A 14,412-nucleotide genomic window follows, 5' to 3' on the forward strand; every position below is an offset into this window, starting at 1 on the left:
ATTCCAAATGAGCTGAGGTACTTGCTAGAAACCAGAATGAAGCATTAAGTTGTGTGTTGCATAAGGGTGGATTTATTTTATGGGAGAAGCAGGGATTTCCCAAGTAAGAGAACAGGGTGAGTGTGGCTCTCCTGCAGAAGTCTGGACGGAGTCATTAGATTATCAGGGGCCAAAACAAATTAGCCCACATTGATCCTGTGTAATAGATGACTAGGCCTGAAATGGGTTCGTGGACCTAGGGGGAGGTCAAATCAAAGAAAAATCTACTTGTTAATCACTTAATACTCAATACTCTTGGGATAGGAAAGCTCAATTATATACATTGCTGATCCTCATGTCAGGATTACAGTGAGGAGGGTATCAAACCGGGAGAAGCCCAGAGAGAGACGGTTTCAGTTTGATAGAAAACGTCTCCTCTTTTATCCTTGATAGTGGTAGCAAAAAAGCAGAGCAAAAACCAAACCAAAAACACCAACAATATAGACAAGGACATGAGGTGGAGCCCACCCTGGCCCTGTTCTAGGAGGGGATCTTCCCCAGCTTATCAGGAGATGGCACACAAATCCCCCCTACAGATATGACCGCACGCGGCATGAGCCCTCCACAACTGTTTGTAGATAATGTCCAAACTGGATGGTTGACTAAACAATTATATTTTGGGATTTGACTTGTAGGGGCCAACTAACTACAAGAAGATAAATGGATACCCGGTTTTTAAAAGTAGAAAAAAGTAGAGAATATGCAAAACGGGATAGGAAAATTTAATCGTGATTCCGGTATATAGTTATGGAGATGGTGAACAATCGTGCTGTAGACCCTCTGAGTGAAGATATGTCTCCTGTGTGTCAGAAAGCCATAGCCACGTGCTATGAGTCTTAAAATGCAGCTAGTGTAATTTAGAACTGAATTTTTGTATTTATTTTTCACTAGAGATTGATTTAAATGTTTCTTATTTCTGGTGTATTTCATTTTAAATGACAGCTGATCAATGCTTATTTAAGACAGGTTCCCGGGTGTATTGTCTATTAAAAGACCAGGTTTAAAATTTTTTGAGGACTTCAAAGTATGTTGGAAAAAATTTTGGATAAGTATAATTATTCTAGAGACCATCTCATTCTGAATAACGGGATTTAAAAATGTCTGATCCTTTTTAAGGATTTATAAGGATTATCAGTTCATTCATATATCATGAACATTAGGGAATATACTTAAGAATATATTATAGCCTTCATTCTAATTATGCATATATGCAAACCTAACTGCACATTCTCTGCTCCCAGCATGTCTATTGGTGGCCCCTTTTACACTGGCCTTGTTAGACTGCAACCTGTGGTAATTCAGGTGTCTAAGTGAAGCTTACAGAATAATGAGAACTGTTACAGATACACTGGGAAGTTAAGAGATTAGGCTTGTTCAGGGAGGATCTGAGTGGAAAATAGGGTACGACAAGGAAGTCAGGCCAGAGCGTCAGAACGGATGGCAGCATACAATACAATCAGAAAAATGAAAATAATTAATAAAAATTAAATTTTAATAAAGGTAATGGAAAACGATGCCAAGGTATTGGTAAGTAACAGACTGCCGCCTGCATGACTGTCTTTACAAGTGAGGGGCCATAGCACTGCTCAGGCGGAAACAGTTTGTGCTGCTTTTTTGAAACGCTTTAACTCAGGAATCAAGAATTGGAAACGCGCAGAATTGCAGTACAAAGGATATTGCATTGCTATTCAAGTAGAGGAAATGTTTTTTCAGAAATAAGGAAGAGTAGGTGTTAAGGGTACATAATTAGACAAAAATTCATGTGACGGTCTGAGACACACTGCGATTTTCTATTGTATATGACATGTATTACTAATTCATTTTGTGCAGAACTGGTATGTCAGTGCGCTGCTTACTATTCTGTGGTCTGTTTTCTCCATCAGATGGTAAAGTGGCTTAAAAGCTATTGACATGTCAGTGTTGCTTAGCACACAACAAAAAGGAAACCTAATGGTATAATAAACAGACACTATTTTTTTTCTTTTAATTAAAATACTTTGAAAGGGCATGTCTTGGTGAACTAGAGAATTTATTCTACCCAGTTCATGTCCCATGGATTCCATCAGAAATACTAAGTCTTTGAGCACATGCATAACATTTCTGTTGATATATTCAAGAACACTTCAGATCTTATACTGCATTTCTGTTCTAAACATTTATGTAATATTTTATTGTCTTAATGAGAGGTGATAGTACAGGTACTCTGAGCCAAACTAAAGTGAAATAGATCTAGTCCATATGTGACTATAAAAAAAAATTGGGCATATGTGATTTCTTTATAATAAACAGAATATGACAAAAGGCAGTAAGGGTAATAGAAAATGATCAAACACCTTGTTTATAAATCCTATTTGATGCCATGACTTTAATATCTTGTCTGCTCAGTTGATTACAGCTGAGCGCCATGGAGAAAATACTCTGCTAAATTAATTCAGAAATAAGACTAACTGCTTTACTTGAGGCATGAAGCACAAATTTTTGAACTAAGTAAGCCTTTTTGTATTCTGTATTTCAAAACCAAACATTTTTAGAGTTGAACACTAGGGGCATCTTTGTTCTTAAAGGCCTTGCTTCCATCAAAAAAAAAAGGTGAATGTGAAACATTTTTGGTCATGTTTTTGTATAAGGCATGTTGCATTGCTGGTTTCTGCCTTGGACATTTTGCTATATTAAGTACATTAAGTAGCATGTGTGGATTGACTGGATAGTGTCTGTACATAACAATCAGTAAATAGATGTTTGCTCCTATCTAAGCCTTTCTATGGTTCAATTTCAAGATAAAGATGACAAACCCCCAAAAGCAGACTGCTCAAAAATTTGCTTTCAGACTTAGGTGCATGAAAAACCACTAGAATTTGATTTGGATGTTTAGTCATTAGAAATCTTATCTTTTTGAATTCATTACATGGTTCTACTTTTCCTGGTGACAGTAAAGCTAGCAGTGGAGATAGCTAACCTCTTTACTTCTGACGGCCTTACTACACGTGTCAGCAGTGAATCTCTTCTGCCACCTTCTCTCTCTTCTCGTTAGTCCATCTTTTAAAAAAGTGCAAACAAAAACGTGTGGATGTGATAGAGGAAGACACAGATAAGACTGTTAGTCATAGCTCGGAGATAGAAGAATGGAGCAGCTAGTGTGGACCTGCTTCCAAGGCCAGATTCCCCTTCAAGTGGTGGTGCAATTCTCAACCCCATCCCAGTATTTCTCCTGAGGGACTTCTAGTGGGGACAGGAGAGAGGAAGGGGGGAAGAGAGGGAGCTTTGGTTTTCTGGTAACTCTGCACAGCAGTATGGCATTTTACCTGCTCTATGGCTTTAAGGGTAGCGAGGCTGGACCAGGAGTGGCCATCTGGTCTACGCATACAGTCACAAAAGGACCTGCTATTCAGCATGTGCATAGTCCATTGGGGTGAAAGGGTGAGGCAGGTGTTTATTCTGCACACAGTAGTATTAAGGTCCACTCTGATTCTCTGATCCCCATAAAGAGCTTTCTGTTGCCCATTCTGAAGCAGCTCCCCTCTCTGACAAGCAAGGTGGCAGTCACCAAGGACAAATCAAGGAAGGAAGTGGGAGAGTTCTCCTTGTTCCTGCCCTAAAGTTAAAGTCATGTGGGACTTTTAAATAGTTGTATTTTCCAATACAAAATTATTTCCTTGGTGCTCTTAAAATACCAGGTTTACATCTATTATAGCACTTTTTAATCTGACATATGGTTTAATTGTTGCGTAAATATGTTCTTACCATCAAATTGCATTTTTTGAGATTGGGATGTGTTATATGTATTTCAGAATACTCCATTCTTAACCTACTGCTTTGCATAGAGCAGGCTCATAAACGTTGAATTGAACTGAATTAATTATCATATACCTCACTGAATTATACCATTTTATTGCTGGAAGAATTAGCATAAGATGAAATTAATGTCTATAAAGCGAACATTAATTAATTTGACTAATTTGTCCACAATCTTGAAGCAAACTAGTGAAAGGACCCGGCTCTAAAAATCTTGTAATTCTAAGCACTATGAAAAACAACATAGTTTCTCACATTTTTCTATTTCTTCATCACTGATGGGCTAGTCTTTTGATTTATTTTATTTTATTTGTCTTTTTGCCTTTTATATGGCCACTCCCGTGGCATATAGAGGTTCCAGCTAGGGGTCTAATTGGAGCTGTAGACGCAGCCTACACCACAGCCACAGCAACACCAGATCTGAGCGCATTTGCGACCTACACCACAGCATTGCAACACTGGAGCCTTAACCCACTGAGCGAGGCCAGGGATTGAACCCGCAACCTCATGATTCCCAGTGGGATTCATTAACCACTGAGCCACGACGGGAACTCCTGATTTTTTTTTTTAAACAAATGTTTATGTTACCTTCTTTGTCCTTACTAACCATAATGTATCATGCAAATAAAGACAAACTAAAGATCAGCATAATTTTATGTCTAGCTTTAACAGAAGTAAAGTCTAAAGCAGGGGAAGTCTTGTCCCATCTAGGTCAATACTGAGAAGTAAAAGAACCACAGAACAGTCATCTTGGGCTCCATCTGGGGAGGCAGCCATTCTCTGCATACGTACTAGCCACTGACTGTGATGGTATCGTCTCTGGTAAAGGCTGTTAGGGGCAAAGCGAAGGTAGTTTTCTCTTCTGATTCTCTTTATAGTTTGGTAGATCTTCCATAATAAATTTGAATGAGAGCAATACATCTTTTGAGGTATGTCTATTATATGAAACTAGTTTGGGTTTGAAGCCTTTTATTCCAGCTGAGTGGTTCTTAGCAGAGAATGTCCATCAGCATCACTGATGAAGCTTTTTCACATGTGAGTACGCCCAGCCCCACTCCAGGAAACTCTCACTCATGGGTTAGAGGGGTTCTGGGAATGAATTTAAAAAAATTCTAGTGATGCTTCTAATGTGAAATATTAGTTATGACTCATAAGCCCTTGCAAAGGATGTCATATGGTTCATTTGGTCCCTCTAATGCCTAGCACATGGCTTTATCCTGTGCTAAGTGCTCAGAAAATGAGTGAATGAATTATATTGCTTCTTGGCTGGATCCGGTCCACAGTTCTATGGAGACAGGAATGATACTGTCTTTCTCTTAATATTACAATCACCCTTGAAAGATGACTAGGGTATCCAGTTCGGGTTAAATGTAAATAATATAACGGCAGGAAAAGTCTAGTGTGTGACGTATAGGTATCTTAGAGATAATTTTCAGAGTCTTAAAGACAGTGCTGAGAATAGATGTGGTTTTGCAGTGATCCAAGACATTTCAGTAATGTGAAAATGTATAAAGCTATCAAATATGCCAACTGTTTCTAGTAGTTTCTTTACAGTGGATGTTCTCTCCGGAAAACCAGTATTATAGTTTTTGTCTTGATAAATAGTACATAGTAAAATTTTTATTTTTTAAATGTTTCAAAGAAATGCCACTTAATTTTCGAAGTTTTAAAAGACCAACCTATTGAACTCTATTTAGCTTACAGTCATAATGGCTTTATGTGTTTATTCTAAAGGAGAGCTTCAGAAATAAATCTGGATATAATATGTAGTCAAAGGAATATTACACTCTCACTCTGAAAAGGATTTAAGAAATTTCCCCCATTTCGCCATCATCCTCGGGGTGCCCGTTGATTACTCAGGCTCATATTATTGGGAGAATTCTGTAACAAGATTCAGAAACAAAGCATTTTGAAGATGTTTATTTCCCTTTTGCACTGTACTGTTTCAAACATGGAATCTACAGCCTCATTTCTGAGGACAAAGCAGACAGAATTTCAATCTCAGACGTCTACCAGGTATTCTAGTTCATTCTTTGCACTTTGACAAGTAATCATGCTTTTCCAAATGAAAATGAAAAACAGAAAACTCCAAATAACTCCTCATGACTCTTTTTCTTGGTCTCAGAATCATATTTATTCAATTTCTCACCTTTGGTTTGTAGAGTTCCTAGACTCTGGAGAGTTTAAGAAACATTCCCACCGGGCATGATGAAGGGTGTGATGGGACAATAATTCCCTGGCATTTTACTATCAACTTTGAAAGGCCACTATTTAATAAGCTTTACCTTTATTCTACACACAGTTTACATAGTACACCACTTCGACCATTGTATTTACATGAATCATAAGGAAAAAAGGAAAGAGATACCTATATTTCAGAACAAGAGAAATACTTAGGACATGGCTAATTCAGTACGTAGTTATAGAGGAAAGAAGGCTCAGAAGTGGGGTGCTACCATTTGTTTGAGTAGATTTTCTTGAGAAACAAAGACAAAACTTCTTGACGCACCTGCAAATGCTCAAGCTCCTACACAGGGATTGAACTTGTGACACAGCAGTGACCTGAGCCACAGCAGTGACAATACTGAATACTTAACCCACTGAGCCACCAGGCAACTCCTTGAAATTTTTAAGATAAAATGGCTGATAGTAGAGTTTAGTCAACACTAAGATAGCAGTATGTTCTTTAAATCCTACTTAAATTTCTGGTCTAACTATTACTGTTGGATTTTAGGCATGTGAGGTCATCTGACACTCCACATCCACAGGAAATACAGAATGCTAGTGGCATGTTCACACAGGATTGCAACTGTGACTGAGGGGCTTTTACTTGTAAAAATAAACTTCAAGGTTAAAACTTTTACTTGTTATTTCAAATGGAAGACCGGTTTTAGATTTTTTTCCTAAGCCACTGCCATTTTATATTCTGTTTCTGAATAAGTTTTTAGATTTTTTTTTAAAAGAAAATTGCTCTGAGGCTTCTGACTTAAACCAAGTTATGTCATAAAAATGAAAATTTCATGAATGAGTTATCCCTGAAGAATATGTGCCTTTTAAAAATATGGTTAAACTGTAAAGCAGAGACGGATAGATGAGCTGGTAGAAATAGAGCTTGTCTCTTGTCCTGCTGTGCACCCCACAAGGAGGATCTGAGAACAAGGATCTCTGAAGTCCACAGGAGCTCATTTGCCAGTGAACCCCACGGCTAGGGAACCACAGTTTAATGGCATAAAGAGGATTCTATTTTTTTTTTTATTTTTTCTCGGAAAATGTTAGCTTCCCAAGTATAGAGAAAGGTAACTATACTTTGAAATGAACATGAGTAACTTGATTTTATGAAAAAAAATTAAGTACAATTAACTAAACTATAACTCATTAATAAAGCTATCAACTGTGCTTTTCAAAATTTATTGAGGTACAGTTGATTTACAATGTTGTGTTAATTCCTATACAGCAAAGTGATTCAGTTATACATATATATATATATATATATAAAGAATATATATATTCTTTTCCACTATGGTTTATTACAGGATATTGAATATAGTTCCCTGTGCTATACAGTTAAGACCTTGTTGATCCTTCCATATGTTATTGTAATAATCTGGATCTACTAACCCCATTCCCGTGCATCCCTCTTCACCCTCACTGCCCCCACCAGCCAGCAGTCACAACTCTGTGTTCTCCTTGTGTGTGAGTCTGTTTCATAGATGGGTTCCTTTGTGTCCTATGTATAGACTCTACCTATAAATGATATGGTATTTGTCTTTCTCTTTCTGACTTACTTAAATTATTCATTTAGTATGATAATCTCTAGGTCCATCCATGTTACTGAGAATGACATTATTTCATTCTTTCGTATGACTGAGTAGTATTACATGGTATATTATATGTATATATGTGTTATATATATGTGTGTGTGTATGTATGTATGTGTGTATTGAATATAGTTCCCTGTGCTATACAGTTAAGACATTGTTGATCCTTTCCATATGTTATTGTAATAATCTGGATCTAATAACCCCAATGAACAAAGCCAGAGATTTAACCTACATTCTCAGAGACAACACTGGGTCCTTAACCCTCTGAGCCACAATAGAAGCTCCAGGACATTTTTTTTTTTTTTTAAGATCTGAAGTGATTGCTGCAAATGTTGTGAAAACAACAAAAGGTTGCTCCGTGGGGAGTCTTAAGGAATTGTGCTGTGCATGGGCACTGGGTGACCCAAGGAAGATAAGAGCCAAAGATAGTATAGGTATCTGAGGAACAGCTAGGGCAGTGGTTCCGAACACCAGCCTGGAGTAGGTTATGAGGGTGGGTAGCAATGAATTGTCTGTATGTTGCATTTAACTGTAGCTATGATTGTGTGTCTCTAGCAGATTTCATCATCAAGGCAGGAATATAATGCACAAAAAGGCACTCCAATTTCTTGAGCTCATAGAGGGTAGGGAGCACAAAGAATACAAATAAAGATTACTTTTAGCTACATAATGAGGCATTTCATACCTTAGTTGATGTGTACTTCTTCTCTACTACTTAAATTATTATAGTATAAGAACTGAGCTTGAAGAAGTATAGTTAAGATTATACTGACCCATTTTTAAGGGGTTTTATTACATTTTCACTCATGGGAATGTTTTTCCCTTAAGCTATGACATCATATGAATGTTATTTTTAAGCATACATATGCACACTCACACTTTGTTCTGGTTAACACATTTAATTCTTTTAAGCTCTCAGTTCTCTAATTTTATTTGCAGGTATTCTTTCATATTATCTCTTAATTAGTAAGTTAATGTCCTTCTTCCACCTCTCCCCAGAAATTGTTCCAAGCGTTTTCAAGCTTCTGTTAGAAAAGTGAACACATGTAGACATTTTGGCTCTGCTTATAATTGGAATAAAGTCATTGACATTATTCTAAAATCTTTGAATTGATTTCTCACAGGCTGCCAATAACAAGTTTTGTGGACTCTGCCACCCTCTCAAAGACCAGACTGCCAGTCCTGGTTCTCCAGGGGGTACAGGTGAGCTAGACCACAGGCTACACACCTGCAATGATGGCAGAGATCTATAGCTGGAGACTAGTTCCCTTGTAAATGGTGTGAGATCTTTAACTGGAACTGTCATTCTTGAGCTCAGAAAGCTCCAGGTTGAAAAGACTCCTTTGATAATTTATTAAGCATGACATGATCAGATTTTTGCCTTCTCTGATATAGTTGTTTTCAAACTCAAAAATAGAAGTGTTCAGTAGCTTAATGTGAACGGCAGAATTTATTTAGGTGATTTCCTTCTAAGAGGAAGGTAAGTCATATGCTCCTTTCCAGCCCCAACCCTAAAATCACTCCAAGGGAAAATATTTTTGTACCGCTGATTAAATGAATGACTTCTCAGTTGCAGGAGGGATGAAAAGAATTTTACATTTTTTTTTAACAAAAAGACTTTTAAATTAAAAATGAATCCTGCATGTTTGAGAAAGAGGCATATGAGTTTGATGAGAAAGTACTCAACTGAGCAAGAAATAATTTAAATATCATTAGGAGCTTTGAGTTCACTTTGCCACTGAAAAAGTGCTGTCAAAACGCAGTTGGCAGTGTGAGTTCGTAGCCTTGCCCACAGAAGACAGTATAATGAGGAGGATGATACTCCATATCTGTATAGCGCTTCATAGCCCTTAGCTATGTTCACACTTGATTCTCAGTAATTTTATGAAGTAGGTAGAGAAGGAACTTTGGGGTCTATTTAATGACAAAGGAAACTGAGCCCAAGTGAAATCAAGTAATGCGTTGCCACAACTTGTAAGTAGTAAAACCAGGCTTTCTGATTCTTAATTCAGTGTTCTTTATTTACCTTACATATAAAATGGATACAAATAAAAAGTAGAGAAAGCCTTGAAGCAGTGCTATCACACAATTTCTAAATATGGAGTAAGAAATTAAAAAAAAAAAACCATACTACTGATACTTGACAAAATACAGATTTAATTGGAGAATTATGAAGATACCTACAGCCAGAGACCCAAGAGGGATTTTGAACAAAACTGCCAACCAGTGATGGTCAAGATAATCTTTTGATTCATGAACAAGAATGACTAGAAGAAGGAATAGGATGGAAAGGAATGAACCCAAGAAAAGGAAAAAGGAGGAAGAGTTTCTTGAGATAGCTGTTGGAAAAGGAAGAAGATGGGAAGGTGGGGAAAAACGTGGCTAGCTTGGAGTAAAAGACTTAATGACGAGTCTATAAGTGGAAAGAGGGAGGGAAAAAATAATTGGGAGTGGAGTACACTGGTGTATGCTTGAAGCTGCTGATTACAGATAAAGTGACTATAGTGCAGCAGGGATGTGACAGACTATAGTGGTACCATCACCCAGACAGCCTGCTTAGAGCCTGAAGCCAATGGGGGCAGTGCTGAAATGAGATGCCTAGGAGCCCATCTGAAGGTGGATGCAACTAGTCATTTATAGTACTGGCATGGTTATTCCTTGGGGATAATATACTATGTTAATAGAAATCATTCAAACTTTGCTTTGTAAAAGTTTTGCCTAACTATATATGTTTGCTCTCCTTAGTTATACTGAGGTTCTTGAGGGCAGAGCCATATCTTGTCTATCTTTGGATTTTCATAGCCCAGAATAATGCCTTGGCACATTAATATTAACTGAATGAATTCCTGCCTGAGTGTAAACCATTTGAGGGCCACAGACTGTCTGTATTTAAAGAAGTCTTTTGCATTTCCCCATAGTGGACAAGGCAATACCCAATACACAGAAATACACCATGGGTGATCAATTAATACTTAAAGAATGAGCAATACATCAGTAGGCAAGAGAATGTTATCAGCAGTGGGTACAGTGTGGTGGGAAAATTTGTTTCTGGAAAGAGCAATATGAAAATAAACACAAAAGGAACGGCAACAGATCTGACATGAGAGTAGATTAGAAGATGGTATTTAATCCGTCATTATGACCCTTTAAGTTTGTAAAAGTGCTTTATAAATTACAAAGTACAGTCACATGTAGAATTCTGTTTACATCTATGTAATGTACAAGTTATGGGTTGTTAGTGGAAATTTGGGGAAGATGGCTTTAAGCAACCTAGGTGCTCCCACCTTTGTGTAATGAAGAATTATCTTTAGATATTAGAATATGGCTCTCAAATATAACTTGAGATATTTTATTATGACCACAGTGCACAATTCAGCTAATACCAATTTTAGATACCTAAGAGAGCCAATACAATCATGGTTATCTGATTTGTAAAGGTGCTTCCCAGAAAGAACGTTCCAATGGAATTTTAGAATTAATCTTATTTTGAAAGCAAGCATTGTGAGGGCTTACCTCATAGCATTTCTCACAGAGGTAAGATAGTGCCCATTATATATACTTACCTATTTTTAGAAAAGAAAAAGACCTTTCTGATTGTTCCTAAACACAGACATTCAAAGTGAATGTACAACTGTGAGGCATGCAGATACCATGTCAGGATGCCAATTAAACTCCCCTCGCCGCCGCTTTTAAGTCTTAATCTAAAAGTTTCTGTAGCTCAGTTTTATTTTCCCTGGCATCAGGAATTTTACTTTATTATACATGAATATAATTCAAAGTGGAATTAAAAATGAAGTCATCTTTAATGAATTTCTGTATTTATTGATATAAAATAGGCTTCCAGAAGAGTCATTCTAGTGGTAGTTATAATTAGTTCTTATCAGTCATTCTAAATATATATTTGAACCACAGAGAACTATTTAAAATTTATCATGACCTAAAAAGAATTTAGGTATTCTTCAAAAAAAAAAAAAAAAAAAAAAAAAAAAAAAAAAAAAAAACAGGCACCTTAGCAAAGGACTAATTTTAAATACTCAACACATTGAAGGAAGACAAACACTGACATATACTATTGGAAGGCTTACTTTCCTACTTGTATTAACACAGTTTTCCTCTAGGAGTTCCCATTATGGCTCAGCGGGTTAAGGACCCAGTGTTGTCTTTGTGAGCATGTGGGATTGATCCCTGGCCTAGCTCAGTGCGTTAAGGGTACAGTGTTGCTGTGGCATAAGCCTTAGCTGCAGCTCCAATTCGACTCCTGGCATGAGAATTTCCTTATGCCACAGGCGCAGCCATAAAAAAAAAATTCCCTTACTTTCTTACTCTATTTTGTGGAACTGTAATAATGATTGACGACATCAGCATTGCCTGATAATGGTTTGAAAGAAAAAGGAGATGTATAAATGGAATGCCTTTACAACATATAATAACCACTTTTTCAAACTTGGCCGTTTTCATGTTGTTCTAGACTTGTTTACATTTTCAAAAGATTATCTAAACTATGGTAGTCTGTTTTACAAATGTGTAACACTGTAATGTGATTAAATGGATTATTTACTTGAATCATAAATTAATCATGTGTAGTAATGCTTTAAATGAATCTTAGCATGTTTTGAAACTTTTTTTTTTTTTAAATGGCTGTACCCACGGCATTATGGAAGTTCATGGGCCAAGGACTGAATCGAAGCCACAGCTGCAACCCATGCCACAGCTGAGGCAACGCAGGATCCTTTAATCCACTGTGCTGGGTCAGGGATTGAATAGTGCCTCTGTGGCAACTTCAGCTGCTGCAGTCAGATTCTTTTTTTTTTTTTTTTTTTTTCTGTCTGTTTGTCTTTTCTAGGGCCGCACCCGCAGCATATGGAGGCTCCCAGGCTAGGGGTCTAAATCAGAATTGTAGCTGCCGGCCTACGCCAGAGCCACAGCAACATGGGATCCGAGCCGTGTCTGCGACCTACACCACAGCTCACGGCATTGCTGGATCCTTAACCCACTGAGCGAGGCCAGGGATCGAACCTGCAACCTCATGGTTGCTAGTCGGATTCATTAACCACTGAGCCACAGCGGGAACTCCAGCAGTCAGATTTTTAACCCATTGCACCACAGTGGGAACTCCTGAAATATTCCTAAAAGATGGATTTTACCCTTTCCCACAGATTATATGCATTCATATTTCAAACTTCCACTTAATTATATCTGACCTTCTACTTTCAAACTGTTGTTCAAGAACAAAATTCATGGCATTACTCTAATAATCTATAAGAGTTCCTTGTGGAACAAAACACAGATAAAAAACCAATACAGAATACTCACCTTGGAAATACTGTCCATGTCTCCTGAGCCTAAAACAAAATGTGGAAAGCAAGCCTTGATTAGGTAATGAGTCCATTTTTTACTAAGTACTCCTTTAATAAAAACAAAATGCGATCATGCAATACACTGTATGTATTTTCCATGTATATCTCCTGGATGTTTGAACCTGAAAAAATTACTTTGCTCTTACACTGAGTAGTAAGTAAGCATTATGTGATGGCAAATGCAAGGAAGAGTTGCACATCTAGTTCCCAATCACCTACTTTTTTTGGTAAAAGCAGAATGAAAAATTCTTGCTGCCATCAATTCCCGAAAGTGAATGACTAGATATATATATCATACACAATTCAAAAATGTGTATACTGATACAAATACGTACATATATTTATAGATATGTAAATAGAGAGCAAAAGAGATATGTCTGTTCTCTAAAATGGTGTTTTTGTAAACCTGATAAAATATAAAGTGGACACTGGCAACAATATCTGAAAATGTTCTGAATCATATTTACTATAATAACCAAAATCAAAGTATTCTTAATAATGTTAAAAATCTGGCAATGATAATATTCATGGCAATCCATCAAAATTAATAGTCTTCAAAATACAATGTTTTAGTTTTATTTTAATTCTTAGAAAAAATGGGCAATCAATACTAATTTCTTACTTAAGAAATGGAAATTATAACTTAGGTAAAAAGAACAGTAATCAGATCCTTGCCACGATTTTAGTTTTAACTATTTAAAGTTTTCCAGGCATGAAAATATCACAATATTTTAATAGTACAGCATTCAGTTGAAAGTTAAAATAACAAGGGCTTATTAACCCAATTAATTTATAAATAGGCATAATAAATGGCTAAATACTGAATGCAGTTATGTATATATAAATATACACAATAATACTCATTATAGATGACAAGTATATGTAAAATTATTCTTCAAATTCTATTCTAGTGAATAATATAACTGAGAATGTTCCATGACCAAATGTCATCTTTTTGTGAATGATTTTACAAGTCAAAAGATTAGAAGTGAATTACTTGATAATAAATTAGAAAGTGAAATTCTAGAATGGTGCTGTCCAGTAGAACTTTGTGTGATGATGGAAATAGTTCTTTGCCCTGTCCATTATGACAGCCATTAGCACATGTGACTACATGCATTTGATATGTGGCAGTGCCAACAGAGGAAGTGAATTTTACATTAATTTAAAATTAAATAGTCACACATAACTAGTAGCTTCCATAATTGGATAGTGCAGATTAATATTCTTAAATCTAGGCAAAAGAAGCATGGATCCTTAAAAGCACAAATGTGTCTCAAAGTTTTGTAATAGCTCTTTAGCCATGTATAATATACTACTACTACTATTAATATAATACTGTTTTTCCAAGTATCAGAGGATAGCATTTCCTGATCTAGGGTGGGGTTGTAAAGTCTGTGTAT

The 14,412-nt window shown here is 36.6% G+C and overlaps 1 protein-coding gene across 5 annotated transcripts in view; it reads right to left on the reverse strand.

The window, feature by feature from the left end:
• The window catches only part of SSBP2 (single stranded DNA binding protein 2), a 303,158-nt gene continuing 293,112 nt past the window's right edge, over window positions 4,367–14,412 (reverse strand). For 2 of the 5 annotated variants that reach the window (XM_021084507.1, XM_021084510.1), the window contains 2 exons: window positions 12,966–12,994; window positions 4,372–5,712 (listed from right to left, as the gene is read on the reverse strand). In XM_021084507.1, coding sequence (XP_020940166.1) covers window positions 5,662–5,712; window positions 12,966–12,994 — 80 coding nt within the window. In that variant the 3' untranslated portion in view covers window positions 4,372–5,661. Of the gene's footprint in view, window positions 5,713–12,965; window positions 12,995–14,412 lie in introns of all 5 variants that reach the window. The other 3 variants (XM_021084509.1, XM_021084511.1, XM_021084508.1) reach the window with 3 other exon arrangements.

This window comes from Sus scrofa, chromosome 2, assembly GCF_000003025.6.
Source record: "Sus scrofa isolate TJ Tabasco breed Duroc chromosome 2, Sscrofa11.1, whole genome shotgun sequence".
Classification (NCBI taxonomy): Eukaryota; Metazoa; Chordata; class Mammalia; order Artiodactyla; family Suidae; genus Sus; species Sus scrofa.